This window comes from Mauremys reevesii, linkage group 17, assembly GCF_016161935.1.
Source record: "Mauremys reevesii isolate NIE-2019 linkage group 17, ASM1616193v1, whole genome shotgun sequence".
NCBI lineage: Eukaryota > Metazoa > Chordata > Testudines > Geoemydidae > Mauremys > Mauremys reevesii.
In genome coordinates, this window is record NC_052639.1 from 9,388,774 (window position 1) to 9,404,066 (window position 15,293).

Here is a 15,293-nt window from a genome sequence, read left to right on the forward strand (position 1 = left end):
ATCCTAACATAGTGTAACATGACTATCTAACCAATTATACCCCACCACCTTAATTGGTTTACACTCAACAAATTAATTATACAGCAGACAGAAAGAATCACAGCACCAGACAGAGATTATACAGACAAGCAATAGGAAAGTGGGGACTACAGTGATAGAACAACACAGAAATGAGGATTTCACACCCCAGCTATTGATCAGTGAGTTGTTCCCAGACAGGATGCTATCATGGTAGAGGTTGTGGGTGCTGGTTGCTTAACTGTCTGGCCCCCAGGGCAGGATTTTGAGGTTCACCATTACTGTCTCAGAATGCCAGCACCCATCTTTTGTTCACTTAAAATGCGAGCAGGGAGATTACAACACCGCAGAACTCATGGAGCTCCAGGAAATGTGTAACTTTAGGTCCGGGTGAGTGTGTCTAAAATTCAGCTGTGCTGTAGAAGGTCTCTAGGAGTTGAAAGAGATGTGCCATCTCGACCTCCCTAAAGAGTTCATCAATTATTAACAAAAACGAGGGTTCATAAGTCATGGTCTTTGTAGCAGGAGGATGGTGGACTGGTCTAAAGTGCCAGTTTTAAGACTCTTTTTTCCCTATCTCTTGGGTGTTCTGGTCTCTGCATAGAGATGTGGTTTCAAATCCCACTCCTGACATGACCATTTAATTCTATCTGGAGAAAATGGCCTCACTTCAATCTCCTGTGCAACAATAGAACCCCATTTGCTTAGCTTTGCTATTCCAGTAGTTGTGAGAGAAGCTCCAAACCAGGGGGAAACAGGGCCCATTCTCTCGACCCATCAATTTTTGTCTTCCTTCATTCCAAGCCATTTTCTCAGATACATCCGTATTTCCCACACTATTTTGTTTAATGTTCTTTGCTTTTATGAAACTTTAGAGTCATCATTTAATTGCCACACAACTGTACTTATGAAGTGAAGTGAAACACAACATTTTTTGGATATTCTTGCAGAAGAGTTTTGCTTTCTGACCTGGAACTGAACAGGGGCTACCCGAGGGGGACAATGCTGCTCCCTTTTCTTGGCTCATCCAAAAAACATAAGTTCTTGGTGCCCTTTGTTTCCCTGTTCTTCAAAGGCAAATCAACTGGTGTAGCGACTACTGAGAAAGCCTTAGAAAAGGGCCCCAAAATTGACAGCAGCTGGTTTCTGTAGTCTAGTGGTTATCACATTTGCCTAACTTGCAAAAGATCCCTGGTTTAAAACCAGGCAGAAACATTGATACTTTCCTTCCTTTGGTCCTTTATCTCTCCAGCTCCTTTCTTAACTACATCCATAGCATCTATGCTTTCTTCCTCATTATTTTTTTCCTTTCATGGAGCTTTAAATTGAAAAGGAGAGGGTTAGCCGGCATTTTGAGGGAAGGAACAGACCATCATTTGGGAGACTGCCAGCTCCATAACAAATCTGAGCGGAGAAGAATCCCAACCCTTTGTCCTGCATATTCAGCTCCCAGCCAGCAGTTTTTCCCTTGCCTTTTTTTTTTTTTGAGCTAACCTTGAGTCCAGGGCGCACACACTCTCTCCGCCCCACACATCGAATCTGGCCCTGCTGCAAAGTGACCCCTAAGAACCAGCAACCTGCACGAGAGCATGACTGGGGGGAAAGGGTTTCCCGTGAAGCTTATAAGCCACTGGATGCGTTGGAAAGAGGCAGGCTCTGAGTGTAACAGTCAGCAAAGAAGGCCTGTTTGGGGATGTGGCTCAGTGGTACAGTGCCTGATTCACATGTATAAGGCCCTGGGTTCGCTCCCCACGTTTGCCTTTCACCCCTGCTGCTTTGCTCATGCCCAGCTGGCATATGGCCCAGCCAGTCTCCCTGCACAGGTTACAGTCCTGAGCAGTGATGGCAAAGTGCCAATTGCATGGAAGCTCTGGGGGGGTTCTGCTCCTAAAGCACCAGGGTGACTCTAAGATTCCCATCCACTGAGCTGCTTGAGGAGGAAGGACTGGAGAGAAGAGTCCCATCAGCACAGAGGGAGGGACAAGGACATGGAGGGGCAGTCAGTGCTGAGAGAGGTCAGTGATTTATACAAGATGGGGACACTGGTTCTGGAGGGGACAGGAGGTGAGGGCAGCTTGTTTACAATGATGCTGATGCTGAATAGAAAAAAAGGCTGGAGTCAATGAAACATGAGCGATAGAAGGAGAAGGGCAGCTCCACAGAGGGCCCTGGTGCTCATACACCCCAGTTCACAAGTACACAACATAAGAATGGCCACACTGGGTCAGATCAATGGTCCATCTAGCCTAGTATCCTGTCTTCTTACAGTGGCCGATCCTAGGTGCCCCAGGGTTCCACAGGTTGACTGTGTGTTATGTGAAGAAATATTTCCTTTTGTTTGGTTTAAACCTGCTGCCTCTTCATTTCATTTGGTGACCCTTAGTTCTTGTGTCTAGAGGAGTAAATAACACTTCCTTGTTTACTTTCTCCAACCCAGTCATTGCTTTATAGACCTCTATCATCTCTTTTCCAAGCTGAAAAGTCTCAGCCTTATTAATCACTCGTCATATGAAAGCTGCTCCAGACCCCTAATCATTTTTGTTGCCCTTTTCTGAACCTTTTCCAATTACAATATATCTTTTATCAGGTGGGGTGACCACATTTGCACGCAGTGTTCAAGATGTGGGTGTGCCATGGATTTCTGTAGAGGCGCCCTGGCTTGTCCTAGATAGAGAGACTAGACAACCAGGGACCCAGCCCCCTACAGTGATCCCATGGACAAGAACCTGGCTGGGAGTGGGGTGAAGGTTCCCTCTGGGCAAAGGGGAGCTGAAATCTCTCAGGGTCCTGGAACTTAAGCAATGAAAGCTTCAAACCCTTTATAGCCGTGCGTTGAGGTGCATCAGCAGGTTGGGCTGTAGCAGGGGTCAGCAACCTATGGCACGCGTGCCAAAGATGGCACGCGAGCCAACTTTTAATGGCACGCTGGGGCCTGCCGGGACTCCAGTGTGACATTAAAAATCCTGTCGGCGTGGCAACCCGCTGGCCCTTCCCCCGGACCCCTGCCACCGCGCGTGCAGCGCTCTGGGGGCCGGGGCTCTGCACTCCCACGGGGCAGCGTTTGGCTTTGTGGGGAGTGAAAGACGCTTCCCGCTCATCCGGCGCCCTGCCGCCTTGCGTGCAGCACTTTGATGGGCGGGGCGGGGCGGGGCGGCGTGCATGCATGGGCAGGGCTCCGAATGAGCGGGAAGCCTCATGGTAAGGTGTCCGGGGCTGGGGGTGGGGTAAGCGGGGGGAAATCAGGGGACAGGGAGCAGGGTGAGTTGGTTGTGGGGTGGGATCCCGGGGTGGTTGGGGCGGGGTCTCTGGAGGGTTGTCAGGGACTGGGGGTGGATGGGGCATGGGAGTCCCGGCGTCTGTTAGGGGTGGGGATGGATAGGAGACAGGGCAGTCAGGGAACAGGGAGCAAGGAGGCTCCTGGGGGCACAGTTAGGGTGGGGTGGGGTTTCTGGGGTCAGAGAACAAGGAGCTGGGGGTTGTATGGGTCCAGAGTTCTGGGGGTCCTGTCAGGGGGCGGGGAGCGGTTAGATAGGCATGGGAGTCTGGGGGGTTCTGTCTGGGTGTGGGGGTGTGGATAAGGGTTGGGGCAGTCAGGGGAGAGGCAGGGGGTAGGGTCCTAGGGGGGCAGTCAGGGGACACGGGGCAGGGAGGCTCAGATAGGGAGTGGGGTCCCAGGAGGGGGTAGTCAGGACAAGGAGCGGGGGGGATGGGAGTTCTGGGGGGGCAGTCATCCAGCCCTCTGCCCGGAGCCCTGACCCCCCCTACACCTCCCAGGCCCCTGTCCTGAGCCTTGCACCCACACACCTCGCCCAGGCCTCTGCCCTGAACCACCCAGCCCCCTGTTGACTCCTTCACCCCCCCATGACCCCAGTCCTGACTCTGGCACCCCCATACATACCCAGCCCCCCTACCCTGACACCTGCACCCCCTCACATGCCCCCAGCCGTGACTCTTGCACCCCGCACATCCTCACCCCCACCCTGAACACCAAACGGGAGCTCCTGCACCCCTCTGCACACATTCCCACCTGCACCCCTCATGCCAAATGGGAGCTCCCCAGGTCAGTGCCCCCACACCCAAACCTCCTGCCCCAACCCTGAGCCCCCTCCCTCATTCTAGCTCCTGGCCAGACCCTTCACCCCCAGCCCTGTGCTCGGTCCACTCCCACCCTCAGCTCAGTGCAGAGAGAGGAGGAGAATGGGCCAGAACCAGGGAGAAGGTAGGTACCCACTGTATGTGGGCAGGGCCGGGACTCCACACCAGCAGCGGGCTGAGCGGGTCCGGCAGCCGGGATCCCGGCTGGCAGGAGCCGGCGGATGGAACCCCTGAGCGGCAGTGGGCTGAGCCGCACAGCCCGCTACCGGTCTGGGTTCTGGCTGCCAGACCCTTTCCAGCTGGGGTCCCAGCCGCAGGCCCCACTCAGCCCACTGCCGGCCTAGGTGAACAGAACCCCAGACCAGCAGCAGGCTGAGCGGGTCAGTGGCGTAAGATCAACATTTTAATTTCATTTTAAATGAAGCTTCTTAAACATTTTGAAAACCTTGTTTATTTTACAATACAACATTAGTTTAGTTATATAATATATAGACTTGTAGAGAGAGACCTTCTAAAAAACATTAAAATGCATTAGCGGCACACGAAACCTTAAATTAGAGTGAATAAATGAAGACTCGGCACACCACTTCTGAAAGGTTGCCAACCCCTGGGCTGGAGGAACCTGGAGAGTACATTTCTGATCTACATTTCTGTTTGTTTGGTTTTTGTAGGTTAAATTAATGCAGCCTCTGGTCCACTCTCTCCCAAGGGTGTAATGTTGCTGTGCACAATGAGAAATCTTGGGAAAAGACTGAAATGAAATGGAAGCAGCATATGGTGGCAGAACCTAAGGAATTAAAAGCCCATTGATTCTTGTGTGTGTGCACTGCCTCTGAACCAGAAGTGTAATTTTTCTTGCTTTGTGGCTGCAGCCAGTAAAATATTCAAATATCTATCAGGGATGGTCTAGACAGTATTTGGTCCTGCCATGAGGGCAGGGGACTGGACTCGATGACCTCTCGAGGTCCCTTCCCGTCCTAGAGTCTATGAATCTATGAAACTCTGGCTTTTCCTGAATGCTGTAGACTGTGAGTTCCTGGGAAAGGGCAGGGGGAGAGGGAGCAAAAGGAGAAAGGCAGAGACACTGGAGAAGAAGAATGGGGGGAGAAGAAAGAGACAGAGAACACAGAGAGACAATCAATGATTGAAGATGTCCCAACTCCATCTTGCTCCTCACAGGTGTTCAGAAAGCTGGGTAGTTGTAGGTTTCAAATATCAAGGGGATCTCCACATACCTGATCTCTCTCCCCCGGCTCCCATTTTAGCATTAACTTTTATTTTGAAATGTTTGGCTTACCCCTGATCTTCTCTTTCCCTAACTGTATTGCAAGTTGGGTGGGTTTTTTTGTTGTTTTTTTGCTTCCCTTTTGTTCATATCAACATAATTGTAACAGCAAAGGAATCTGTAGGAGCAAAAACTGACTCAAAACTTTATTTCCCCATCATGCAGGAACATGGTACAAACAGCTCATGCAGCTGGAATCATCACACGGAAGCCAGGGGATGGGAGATGCAGGTTTCCAAGTGTTCTGTCTTCTCAGATGACACATTCCAGCCCCTTGTATTACTCCCTCCTGTGTGACCTGCTGGGCTTTGACACACTTATTGTCTCATTCTATGGATAATGTGATTGTAACACAATGTGACTGAAATTAAACCACTTCCAAACAAGGAACCAACAAAAGAGAAAAGCCATTATTGCCTTGGCTGGGAATTGAAGCCAGGACAACTGTTTGGAAGGCAGCTATGCTCACCACTATACCACCAACACAGCTGGTGGGAGCAGCTTTCCTGCAGGCTACGTGTGCTGGAAAGGGGGTTACACGTGACCATGGAGCTAGTAAGCAGGGTGGATGGGCTGGAAGGCTCCTGACAGCTGGGAGCAGAGTTAGGGGGTAAAGGTGAAAACAGATCTCATTGGGAGCTGACCCCACACCCAACCTGCCCCTAGGAGAGGGGAACTGAAGCTCAACTTCAATCATAGAAAAATCTTCCCTAAGAAGGAAGGGGACGGCTTGTTTTAAAGACAAGGTTTGTGGGTTTTGCCCACTACATACAGAGGGGCTGGATAGTGCTGAGTCCAGACAAGACTCTGCTAGGATAAGGAAGAAATTCAGGCTTCCAGTGAGCTGAAGGAGGGAGATGATATTTTGACAGTGATGGACACCTCATCTTAAAGGCCTTTGTCTGCCTCCTTCTAGTGACTGTTTGGCACAGGAATGCAGCCCCCACTCCTGGGTGGCTCCTGTGGAAATAATGTTTCTGTGCAAAACACAGAAGCTTTTAACAGAAAGGAGGGAAAGGAAATGGCCATGCAGTGGGACAGGAATGTAAGGAATGAAACAGCAGATACTTCTCCCAGGTGCATTGACTTTGAACCTTGTTGTTTGCCGTGTTGCTATATCCCTGTTGTTCCCTGGACATGAGAGGTGGGGCAGGGAGGTGGGGGCTCACATATCATCTTTCAAAGGACGAAGGAAGGGAGTGTTATTTACTCCTTCTCATAACACAAGAACTAGGAGGAGTCACCAAATGAAATGAATAGGCTACAGGTTTGAAACGAAGTATTTCTTCACAACGCACAGTTAACCTGGGGAACTCTTTAGCAGAAGATGTTGTGAAAGCCAAGACTAGAACAGAGTTCAAAAAAGAACTAGAGAAGTGCACAGAGGATAGGTTCCTCGATGGCTATTAGCCAGGATGGGCAGGGATGGTGTCCCTCGCCATTGCTTTCCAGAAGCTGGGAATGAGCAACAGGAGAACCACAGAGCAATGACAAAGACAGGCTGTCATGGGTGAGTAGTTAAGGGGATGCACTAAAAATCCAGTGGAGTCATCCCCCTCCTCTCCACCCCCAAGCAGCTTTGAATCTTGATGACTCTGATGCTGAAATTCCACTGCCTCAGCATCCTCAATCCCCACTGGAGGCCAGTGTAGAGTCTTTAGATCCCTGTTCATATTTCATATTCCAGCTGATGCACCATTCCCGCCCAGCAACTCACCGTCTGCCCCAGAAGAACCAGCTGGTGGGCCGCACCCACAGGCAGACAACTTATACCGCTCCCCTCAGAGCAGCAGCCGCAGCAGTTGGCAGCTAATCCCCACCTAAGGCTTTGGGGAAGGAGATGGTGGATCACGTGTTATTTCTTCCGTACATTGAGTCTCACTGTGTTTGAAGATATTTCTCTCTAACACTGATTTAAATTTAGAGCCCCTCCCCCCATTTCTGCTTTGTAAGAGCCTCATTTCTGTACATAAAACATAAGAACAACCATACTGAGACAGACCAATGGTCCATGCTGCCAAGTGTCCTATCTCCCAAGAGTGGTCAAAGCCAGATGCTTTAGAGGGAATTAACAGAATACGTAATCATGCAGTGATCCATCCCGTCGCCCATTCCTAGTGTCTTTACAGATGTGAACACTGAGGCTTTGGCTACACTTGCATTTCAAAGCGCTGCCGCGGCAGCGCTTTGAAGCGCTAAGTGTAGTCAAAGCACCAGCGCTGGGAGAGAGCTCTCCCAGCGCTGTCCGTACTCCACTTCCCTGTGGGGAATAACGGACAGCGCTGGGAGCGCGGCTTCCAGCGCTGGGGCTTTGACTACACTGGCGCTTTGTAGCGCCGCAATTTGCAGCGCTGCAGAGGGTGTGTTTTCACACCCTGCTGCAGCGCTGCAAATTTGTAAGTGTAGCCAAGCTGTCCGAGACACTTGCAGCTACTTAGAATCATAGAAGATTAGGGTTGAAAGAAACCTCAGGAGGTTCTAGTCCAAGTCCCTACTCAACGCAGGACCAATCCCCAACTAAATCATCCCAGTCAGGGCTCTGTCAAGCCGGGCCTTACAAACCTCTAAGGATGGAGATTGTACCACCTCCCCAGGTAACCCATTCCAATACTTCACCACCCTCCTAGTGAAAAAGTTTTTCCTAATATCCAACCTAGACCTCCCCCACTTTAACTTGAGACCATTGCTCCTTGTTCTGTCATCTGCCACCACTGAGAACAGCCGAGCTCCATCCTCTTTGGAACCCCCTTTCAGGTAGTTGAAGGCTGCCATCAAATCCCCCCCTCACTCTTCTCTTCTGCAGACTAAATAACTCCAGTTCCCTCACCCTCTCTTCATAAATCATATGCCTAGGTCTCTTAATAATTTTTGTTGCCCTCCGCTGAACACTCTCCAATTTGTCCACATCCTTTCTGTAGCGTGGGGGGGGCGGGGGCGGGGGAACTGGATGCAGTACTCCAGATGTGGTCACATCAGTGCCAAATAGAAGGGACTAATCACTTCCTTCAATCTGCTGGCAACATTCCCACTAATGCTGCCCAATATGCTGTTAACCTTCTGGCACAAGGGCACATTATTGACTCATATCCAGCTTCTTGTCCACTGTAATCCCCAGCTCCTTTTCTGCAGAACTACCACTTAGCCAGTCTGTCCCCAGCCTGTAGCGGTGCATGGGACTCTTCCATCCTAGAGAGTAGGAATCTCCACTTGTCCCTGTTGAACCTCATCAGATTTCTTTTGGCCCAATTCTCCAATGTGTCTAGGTCACTCTGGACCCAAACCCTGTCCTCCAGCGCTTGGATTCTTTATGTGCTTTCACAGAGCGAAGAGCACATGTTCCATGATTTCATACAGCAGAGTTTTATGCCATAGGGAGCTTTCCCTGTGTGGATCAACATAGACGCACATTGTGACCCTTCTCAGGGTGCTGAGGGCCGTGAGTGTCCTTGTGGCCACCTGCCACGAGGAAGAGGGACTTTTGCATTTGGCAGCTGGATGTTAGTGACCAAACTCACCAGCCTGTCAGGCAGTCAAGCACCCTCCTCTGAGCTACAGCAACCTTAACAATTGACAATAAAGGCACCTTAACCCCTCAGTTCCTTCAATGTGTCCCCCTCTGGGGTCCAGCTCCAATCATCAGATACTCAGGGTATGTCTATACTATCTGCTGAATTGGCGGGCAGCGATCGATCCAGCGGGGGGATCGATCTATCGGGTCTAGTGTCGATGCAATAAATCGATCCTCGAGTACTCTTCTGTCGACCACTGTACTCCAGCTTGGTGAGAGGCGCAGGCAGAGTCTACTGGGGAGCTGCAGCAGTCGACTCACCGCGATGAAGACACCATGGTAAGTCGATCTAAGTACATCGACTTCAGCTACATGAATAATGTAGCTGAAGTTGCATAACTTAGATTGATTCCCTCCCCTAGAGTAGACCAGGGCTCAGAAAAATCCCAGATCCTCTCTGCCCGAAGCAATGGTACATCCCAGGTTACCAGTTTTACTGTAGCCCACTGCTACTGGATCACACACAGCACTTGAGCACAGTTATTGAACAAAGGGAAATTTCTTTAACAAGAGACAGAGATTTAAACAAACAAAAGTGAATGATGGAAACCAACTGTTACCAACAAAACAAAATCACAAAATGCAACCTACACTTTTTAATAGTTACCTTTCCTACCTAAGTAGATTGAAGTGTGAGGTGACAGTCTATTGCAGTGACTGCTAGTCCCTAGGAGCCAGGGCCCTGCCTTTCTTGAAGCACCACTGGTCATTAGTGATCTCCTTGGTGAATAGACCTAGAGTGTTTCTCTCCACCCTGTTATAAAATGAATCCGTTTTTTGTGTATATTCACAGAAAGGACCATTTCCTCATTGTCATATTGTCGTTTACACTTCCACAGGGTTTCGATGTCTATAATTTGTCTTTGATAGTTTTCCATTGGCTTTTCTGGGCTGGTGCAAAGGTTGACAATGCAGCAACACACCACATAACTGGCTAGCAAGGGACGGGTGACAATTCCCTCCCACTTGAATGGGCCATTCCCAACAAGACCTTTGATTGGGGTGACTCACTTTCATGACAATACCATATGGGCATAATTTTCCATATACTAACATGACTCCTTCAATAGGATTCATACACACCTCTTGCAGTGATCAGGAGTAACAATAATTTACAAGCTTTCAGTAGAGATCTCACTGCTATGCTTCCTGGATAAATATCATAAAAATCAGTGCATGAGGTGTGATGAGTTTGTCAGGTCTGAGGCAGGAGTTTCTTGTGAATTACTTTGACCTCTCTGCCAATTGGCACCAAAGAGCATTTATCACACATGCACTGAGCTACACAGTCACACTCTGATAGAACAGAAAGGCCAACACAAAAAATAGAGAAAGGAACAATCAGATACTAAAATGACAATGGTTGGAACTCAACATTTCTCTCAGTCTTTGGACTGATGGGTACTAAGAACTTTTCCCTCAATTGAACCAGGTAATCGCACAGCTGGCTCAGCCCTCCATACTAGCAGATTTCTCACATAGAGAGATGGGTCAAAATTGGAATTGATGTCATGACTCGCTTCCCAGAGGGTATCAATCTGTCTAAGGCTATGTCTACCCTTCAAACACTGGAAATATTCTTCTGACAACCTAACACTGTCTACACTGGGGCTTTGGTCACATTAACTACTTCTCTCAGTGGAGTGGATCTTTCACACCCCTGAGAGATGTGGCCATGTCAACATGGCTTTTCAGTGTAGACCAGCCTCTAGATGGCTTTTAGATATGAAAGGCAGTGGACTTCAGCCTTTTCCTTGGCATTGATGGTTGACAACTGCAGCTTTCCTACCTGCTGGACACATCCTATGACAGATGTCAGGCCTTTCCTTTGCAAATTAGAGAAGTGGGGAAGTCAGTGACGCTTACAGTCTAAGCTGGTAAAAACTTATACAACTTGTCTCCTTGAGTAGTTTTCCTTTTAATAGAAATTGACTTTGAAGCTAAGCAAAATAAGTTCTATTTGAAATACAAAAAAATAAAATCTTATACAGACCCAATATTCTCTTATACACTCTTTCTAACACCTATTCTCCCACCTCAACCTTTGGAGTGAGGTTTTCTACCAGAACTCCTTACACTACAGGAGGTAAATTAAATCAAATTAACTTTTGAAGATTAACCATCATTTCCTGAACTAAAAAAAGAAAAAAAAACAAGACAATTTTCAGTTTTCCAAAATTATTCAGATTATCAAACAATTAGTCTCTTACTCTTTAACCAATAACATCACCTATGATTTCATTTTCACTAGTAACACTAATATATTCAAAGATCACAAATTCTGGTCACATATGTTAGTTTTCTTTTAATCCCCATTGCCAACAACTGAACCTTGGCTCAAGTTGTGGTTTGTCCCAACACTTCTGTGAGTTCATATATCTCTGGTTCCTCTGCCATGCGTGTTGGTGGAAGGGGTCTCCTATGCGGGAATGTTAGCATCATGAGGAAAAATACCCCTCTTTTCACACTTTAAATCTTTCAATGTAGTAGGAAGTAGGGGAGAAGTGATACAAATGCATAAAACACAAGAGAAAACTGTCTGGTCTACACTAAAGACATTTATTGGTATAATTATTGCTCAGGGGTGTGAAAAATCGACACAGCTGAGCAACGTAGTTACACATCTCTAATCCCCTGTATAGACAGCGCTACATCAGCAGGAGGCCTTCGCCTGCCAACACAGCCATTTGAGACAATATTGATTTAAACAATTGAACTACACTGTGCTCATATGCACTTCCTTCAGTTAGTCGGGGGTCTGCTGCTGTTCACCATTTCCAAGTGGAGATTTTAAATCACTGATGTGTCTTTGTTAGCATGGCCAGTAAATTGGAGAGTTCTCTCCTATTGACAGAACTGCACTTGAACTTTCTCCATATCATCATGGAAGGATGGGGAAAAAGCAAAGCTGAAGTGAGAAATGATGACTTTAGCAAATGGTCATTTGTCTTAAACTCTCCAATAAATCTGAGCTGAACTAATATCTAATTGTGTGACCATACAGCCATCAAGAAAGATAGAAACCCAGATCACAGAGAGATAGAATACATGACAATGAACGTGTAAACTGAAATTCCAGAGCAGGTTACATCTAATTATTTAGATTCAGGACAAGAGATTCTCCCATCACATTCTCCTCTGATCCATTCAAACATATTTCAGTGAGCACTGTCTCAATAGTCAGTTATGTTATTTACAACATGTTTAGTATCGTAGGATTCCCATAATGGGGGAAAAAACAGCCACCTTGCCAGAATTGGCTTTATCAATAGATGGAACCTGGGATTTAAACTTGAAATGATCACACTGCGATTAGGATCCATTTGAATTCCCCTTCCCAGTCTTTGATACTTTCATCTCCAGTCATAGCAACTCTGGTATAGGATTAAATAAGTCAAAGCATCATCTCCAAGCACAGACAACTGAGAACACTTCATCACATGACACTTTGAGAAGTGGAGGGGTAGAATGTGATGACGATAAACTCTGCCTGGCTCAGACAACAGGTAACAATTCTGCCATGATGGGGAAGGAGGGAATCTCTGAGTCACCCCATCTCCTTCCAAGTATCAGAGGGGTAGCCGTGTTAGTCTGGATCTGTAAAACGTGACAAAGAGTCCTGTGGCACCTTGTAGACTAACAGACATATGGGAGCATAAGCTTTTGTGGGTGAATCCCCACTTCGTCAGATGCATGTAGTGGAAATTTCCAGGGGCAGGTGTAAATATGCAGGCAAGAATCAGGCTAGAGATAACGAGGTTAGTTCAATCAGGGAGGATGGGCCCCTCTTCTAGCAGCTGAGGTGTGAACACCAAGGGAGGAGAAACTGGTTCTGTAGTTGGCAAGCCAGGCACAGTCTTTGTTTAGTCCTGAGCTGATGGTGTCAAATTTGCAGATGAACTGAAGCTCAGCAGTTTCTCTTTGAAGTCTGGCCCTGAAGTATTTTTGCTGCAGGATGGCACTTTTAAGTCTTCTATTGTGTGTCCAGGGAGGTTGAAGTGTTCTACAGGTTTTTGTACATTGCTTATGCTCCAATAGGTATTTTAGTCTATAAGGTACCACAGGGCTCTCTGTCGCTTTTTACATCTTCTTCCAGTGTCACAGAGGCTGAAATGACACTTTTCTTGCCCCTGCTCCTCTTCATTTAAATGTCATATGAAAAGTTCCCATGATAACTGCTCTTCAGCACAACACGAGAACAATTGGCAATGATACAAACTGTATCACTGGTGACTCTAACAATAACTTTGCAATAGGAGGAATGGTATAAATGTGATGCTCCCTGGTTCCTGATAGGAAGGGCACACTAGAATTACTCATGGGAGAATGGAGTTGATAGAAAGAACAAATGAGACCACCTCAAAGAGGTCAAACTACAAAATGCAAAAATAGGCCACTCACTCATCTGGACAAGCTGAGGGATATCGGTGCTTCAAACAGCTTGTAAAAGTGGGAATCAGGAAAAGTATTAAAGTAGTGACAGCCCTAGAGGTTTTTATGGTGTTGATCCCCCTTGCAGATTCTCTGATGACTAACATGGGCTCAGTGGCAAGACAAGGTTTTCCCACACTCACTGCTTCCATTGGGTCGCATACCTGTGTGGATTCTCTGATGGCAATTAAGCTGCTGGCGGTGAATGAAGTTTTTTCCACAATCACTGCATACATAGGGCCTCTCTCCTGTGTGGATTCTGAGATGGGTAAGGTGGTGTGATCTGTGACTGAAGGTTTTCCCACACTCACTGCATACATAGGGCCTCTCTCCTGTGTGGATTCTCTGATGCCCAGTAAGGTTTGAGCTGCGAGTGAAGCTTTTCCCACACTCACTGCATTCATAGGGCCTCTCCCCTGTGTGGAGTCTCTTATGAACAACAAGATGTGATCTGTAAGTGAATGTTTTCCCACACTCATGGCATTCATAGGGTCTCTCCCCTGTGTGGATTCTCTGATGTTGAGAAAGGTTTGAGCTGCTAGTGAAGTTTTTCCCACACTCACGGCATTCATAGGGCCTCTCCCCTGTGTGGATTCTCTGATGTTTAGAAAGGCTTGAGCTGCTAGTGAAGGTTTTCCCACACTCACGGCATTCATAGGGTCTCTTCTCTGTGTGGATTATCTGATGTTTAGAAAGGTCTGAGCTGGTAATAAAGCTTTTCCCACACTCACAGCATTCATAGGGCCTCTCCCCTGTGTGGATTCTCTGATGTTTAGAAAGGCTTGAGCTGCTAGTGAAGCTTTTCCCACACTCACTGCATTCATAGGGCCTCTCCCCTGTGTGGAGTCTCTTATGAACAACAAGATTTGATCTGTAAGTGAAGGTTTTTCCACACTCAGTGCATGTATTTTTCCTCTTTCCGCTCAGGATTTCCTGCTGGGTTGTGGTTTCCTTGACGCTCTTCTGAGTTCCCCGACAGGAAATAAATTTACCCATTTTCTCCCCTGACTGGTTTCCTTGCTCTCTTTCTGGTCTGTGCTGAATCTGACAGGATTTTCCCTGCTCATGACTCCTGGACACATTCCTTTTCGATCTTTGCAATAATGCTCTGTGTTTTTCCACTTGCTCAACATTTTCCTGCTGAGAATTCTGCTCCTCTTTCTCACATACCATTGCATCACCTGCTGTGATAGAGACAGAAACCTCAGACAGGGATGGAAAGGGGAAGGCCAAACCAATACAAGTGCTGGAGAGAGGTCAAATAAAAATCAGGACCTGAACTCCCCCAAACTCTTCCCTAAACAGGAGAGAGGAGGGGATCAATTCAGCCTTCACATCCCATCCAAATTCACGGGGGAAGAGAGGAAGCTACTGCCTGGTGTCTGCTAGGGTCTACAGGAAGCCATGAGTTATATTTACCCTGAGGATACGACCCCTGCTAGGGACAATAATGAACTGAGAAACCTTCCAAGGGCTTTGTAGGGCATCCCAGATGTTTCCTTCAGGCACGTACAGATTCTGAGTTGGTTTAATCTTTCCTCACCTGTGCAAGGAACGCTCAGGATCTCTCTTTCCTCTGAACCCTGGAGGTCTGGGACCCATGGCTCATCCCCTTGTTCCAGCTGGGAGATTATATGAGGTTTGGAAACTGGAAACCCTGCTCAGATGAAAGAAAACAAAGGAGTTCAGTTGATTTAATATGACTGTGTCATAAAAAACATTATTAATTTAACTTCAGTGCTTAGTGTGAGCTGGTGTGCCTGGGGCAGTCCACACTGAAAATGCCAAGATCAGGGCAAGCTGAAAAAGGGAAAGCAGATGCTCCCAAAACTGGTGGTTAACACGGAAGTTAAGTTCACTGATCAGTCACCAACTGTGCTTCTGATCCCCCACACT

General features: G+C 47.5%; 1 protein-coding gene across 1 annotated transcript; it reads right to left on the reverse strand.

The window, feature by feature from the left end:
• Positions 1–13,508: 13,508 nt before the first annotated feature.
• On the reverse strand, positions 13,509–14,327 carry LOC120385106 (zinc finger protein 551-like; the record flags this gene model as incomplete). Its single annotated transcript, XM_039504224.1, has 1 exon — positions 13,509–14,327. A coding segment is annotated over one exon (819 nt), but the record flags the coding sequence as incomplete, so codon positions are not given.
• Positions 14,328–15,293: the final 966 nt, after the last annotated feature.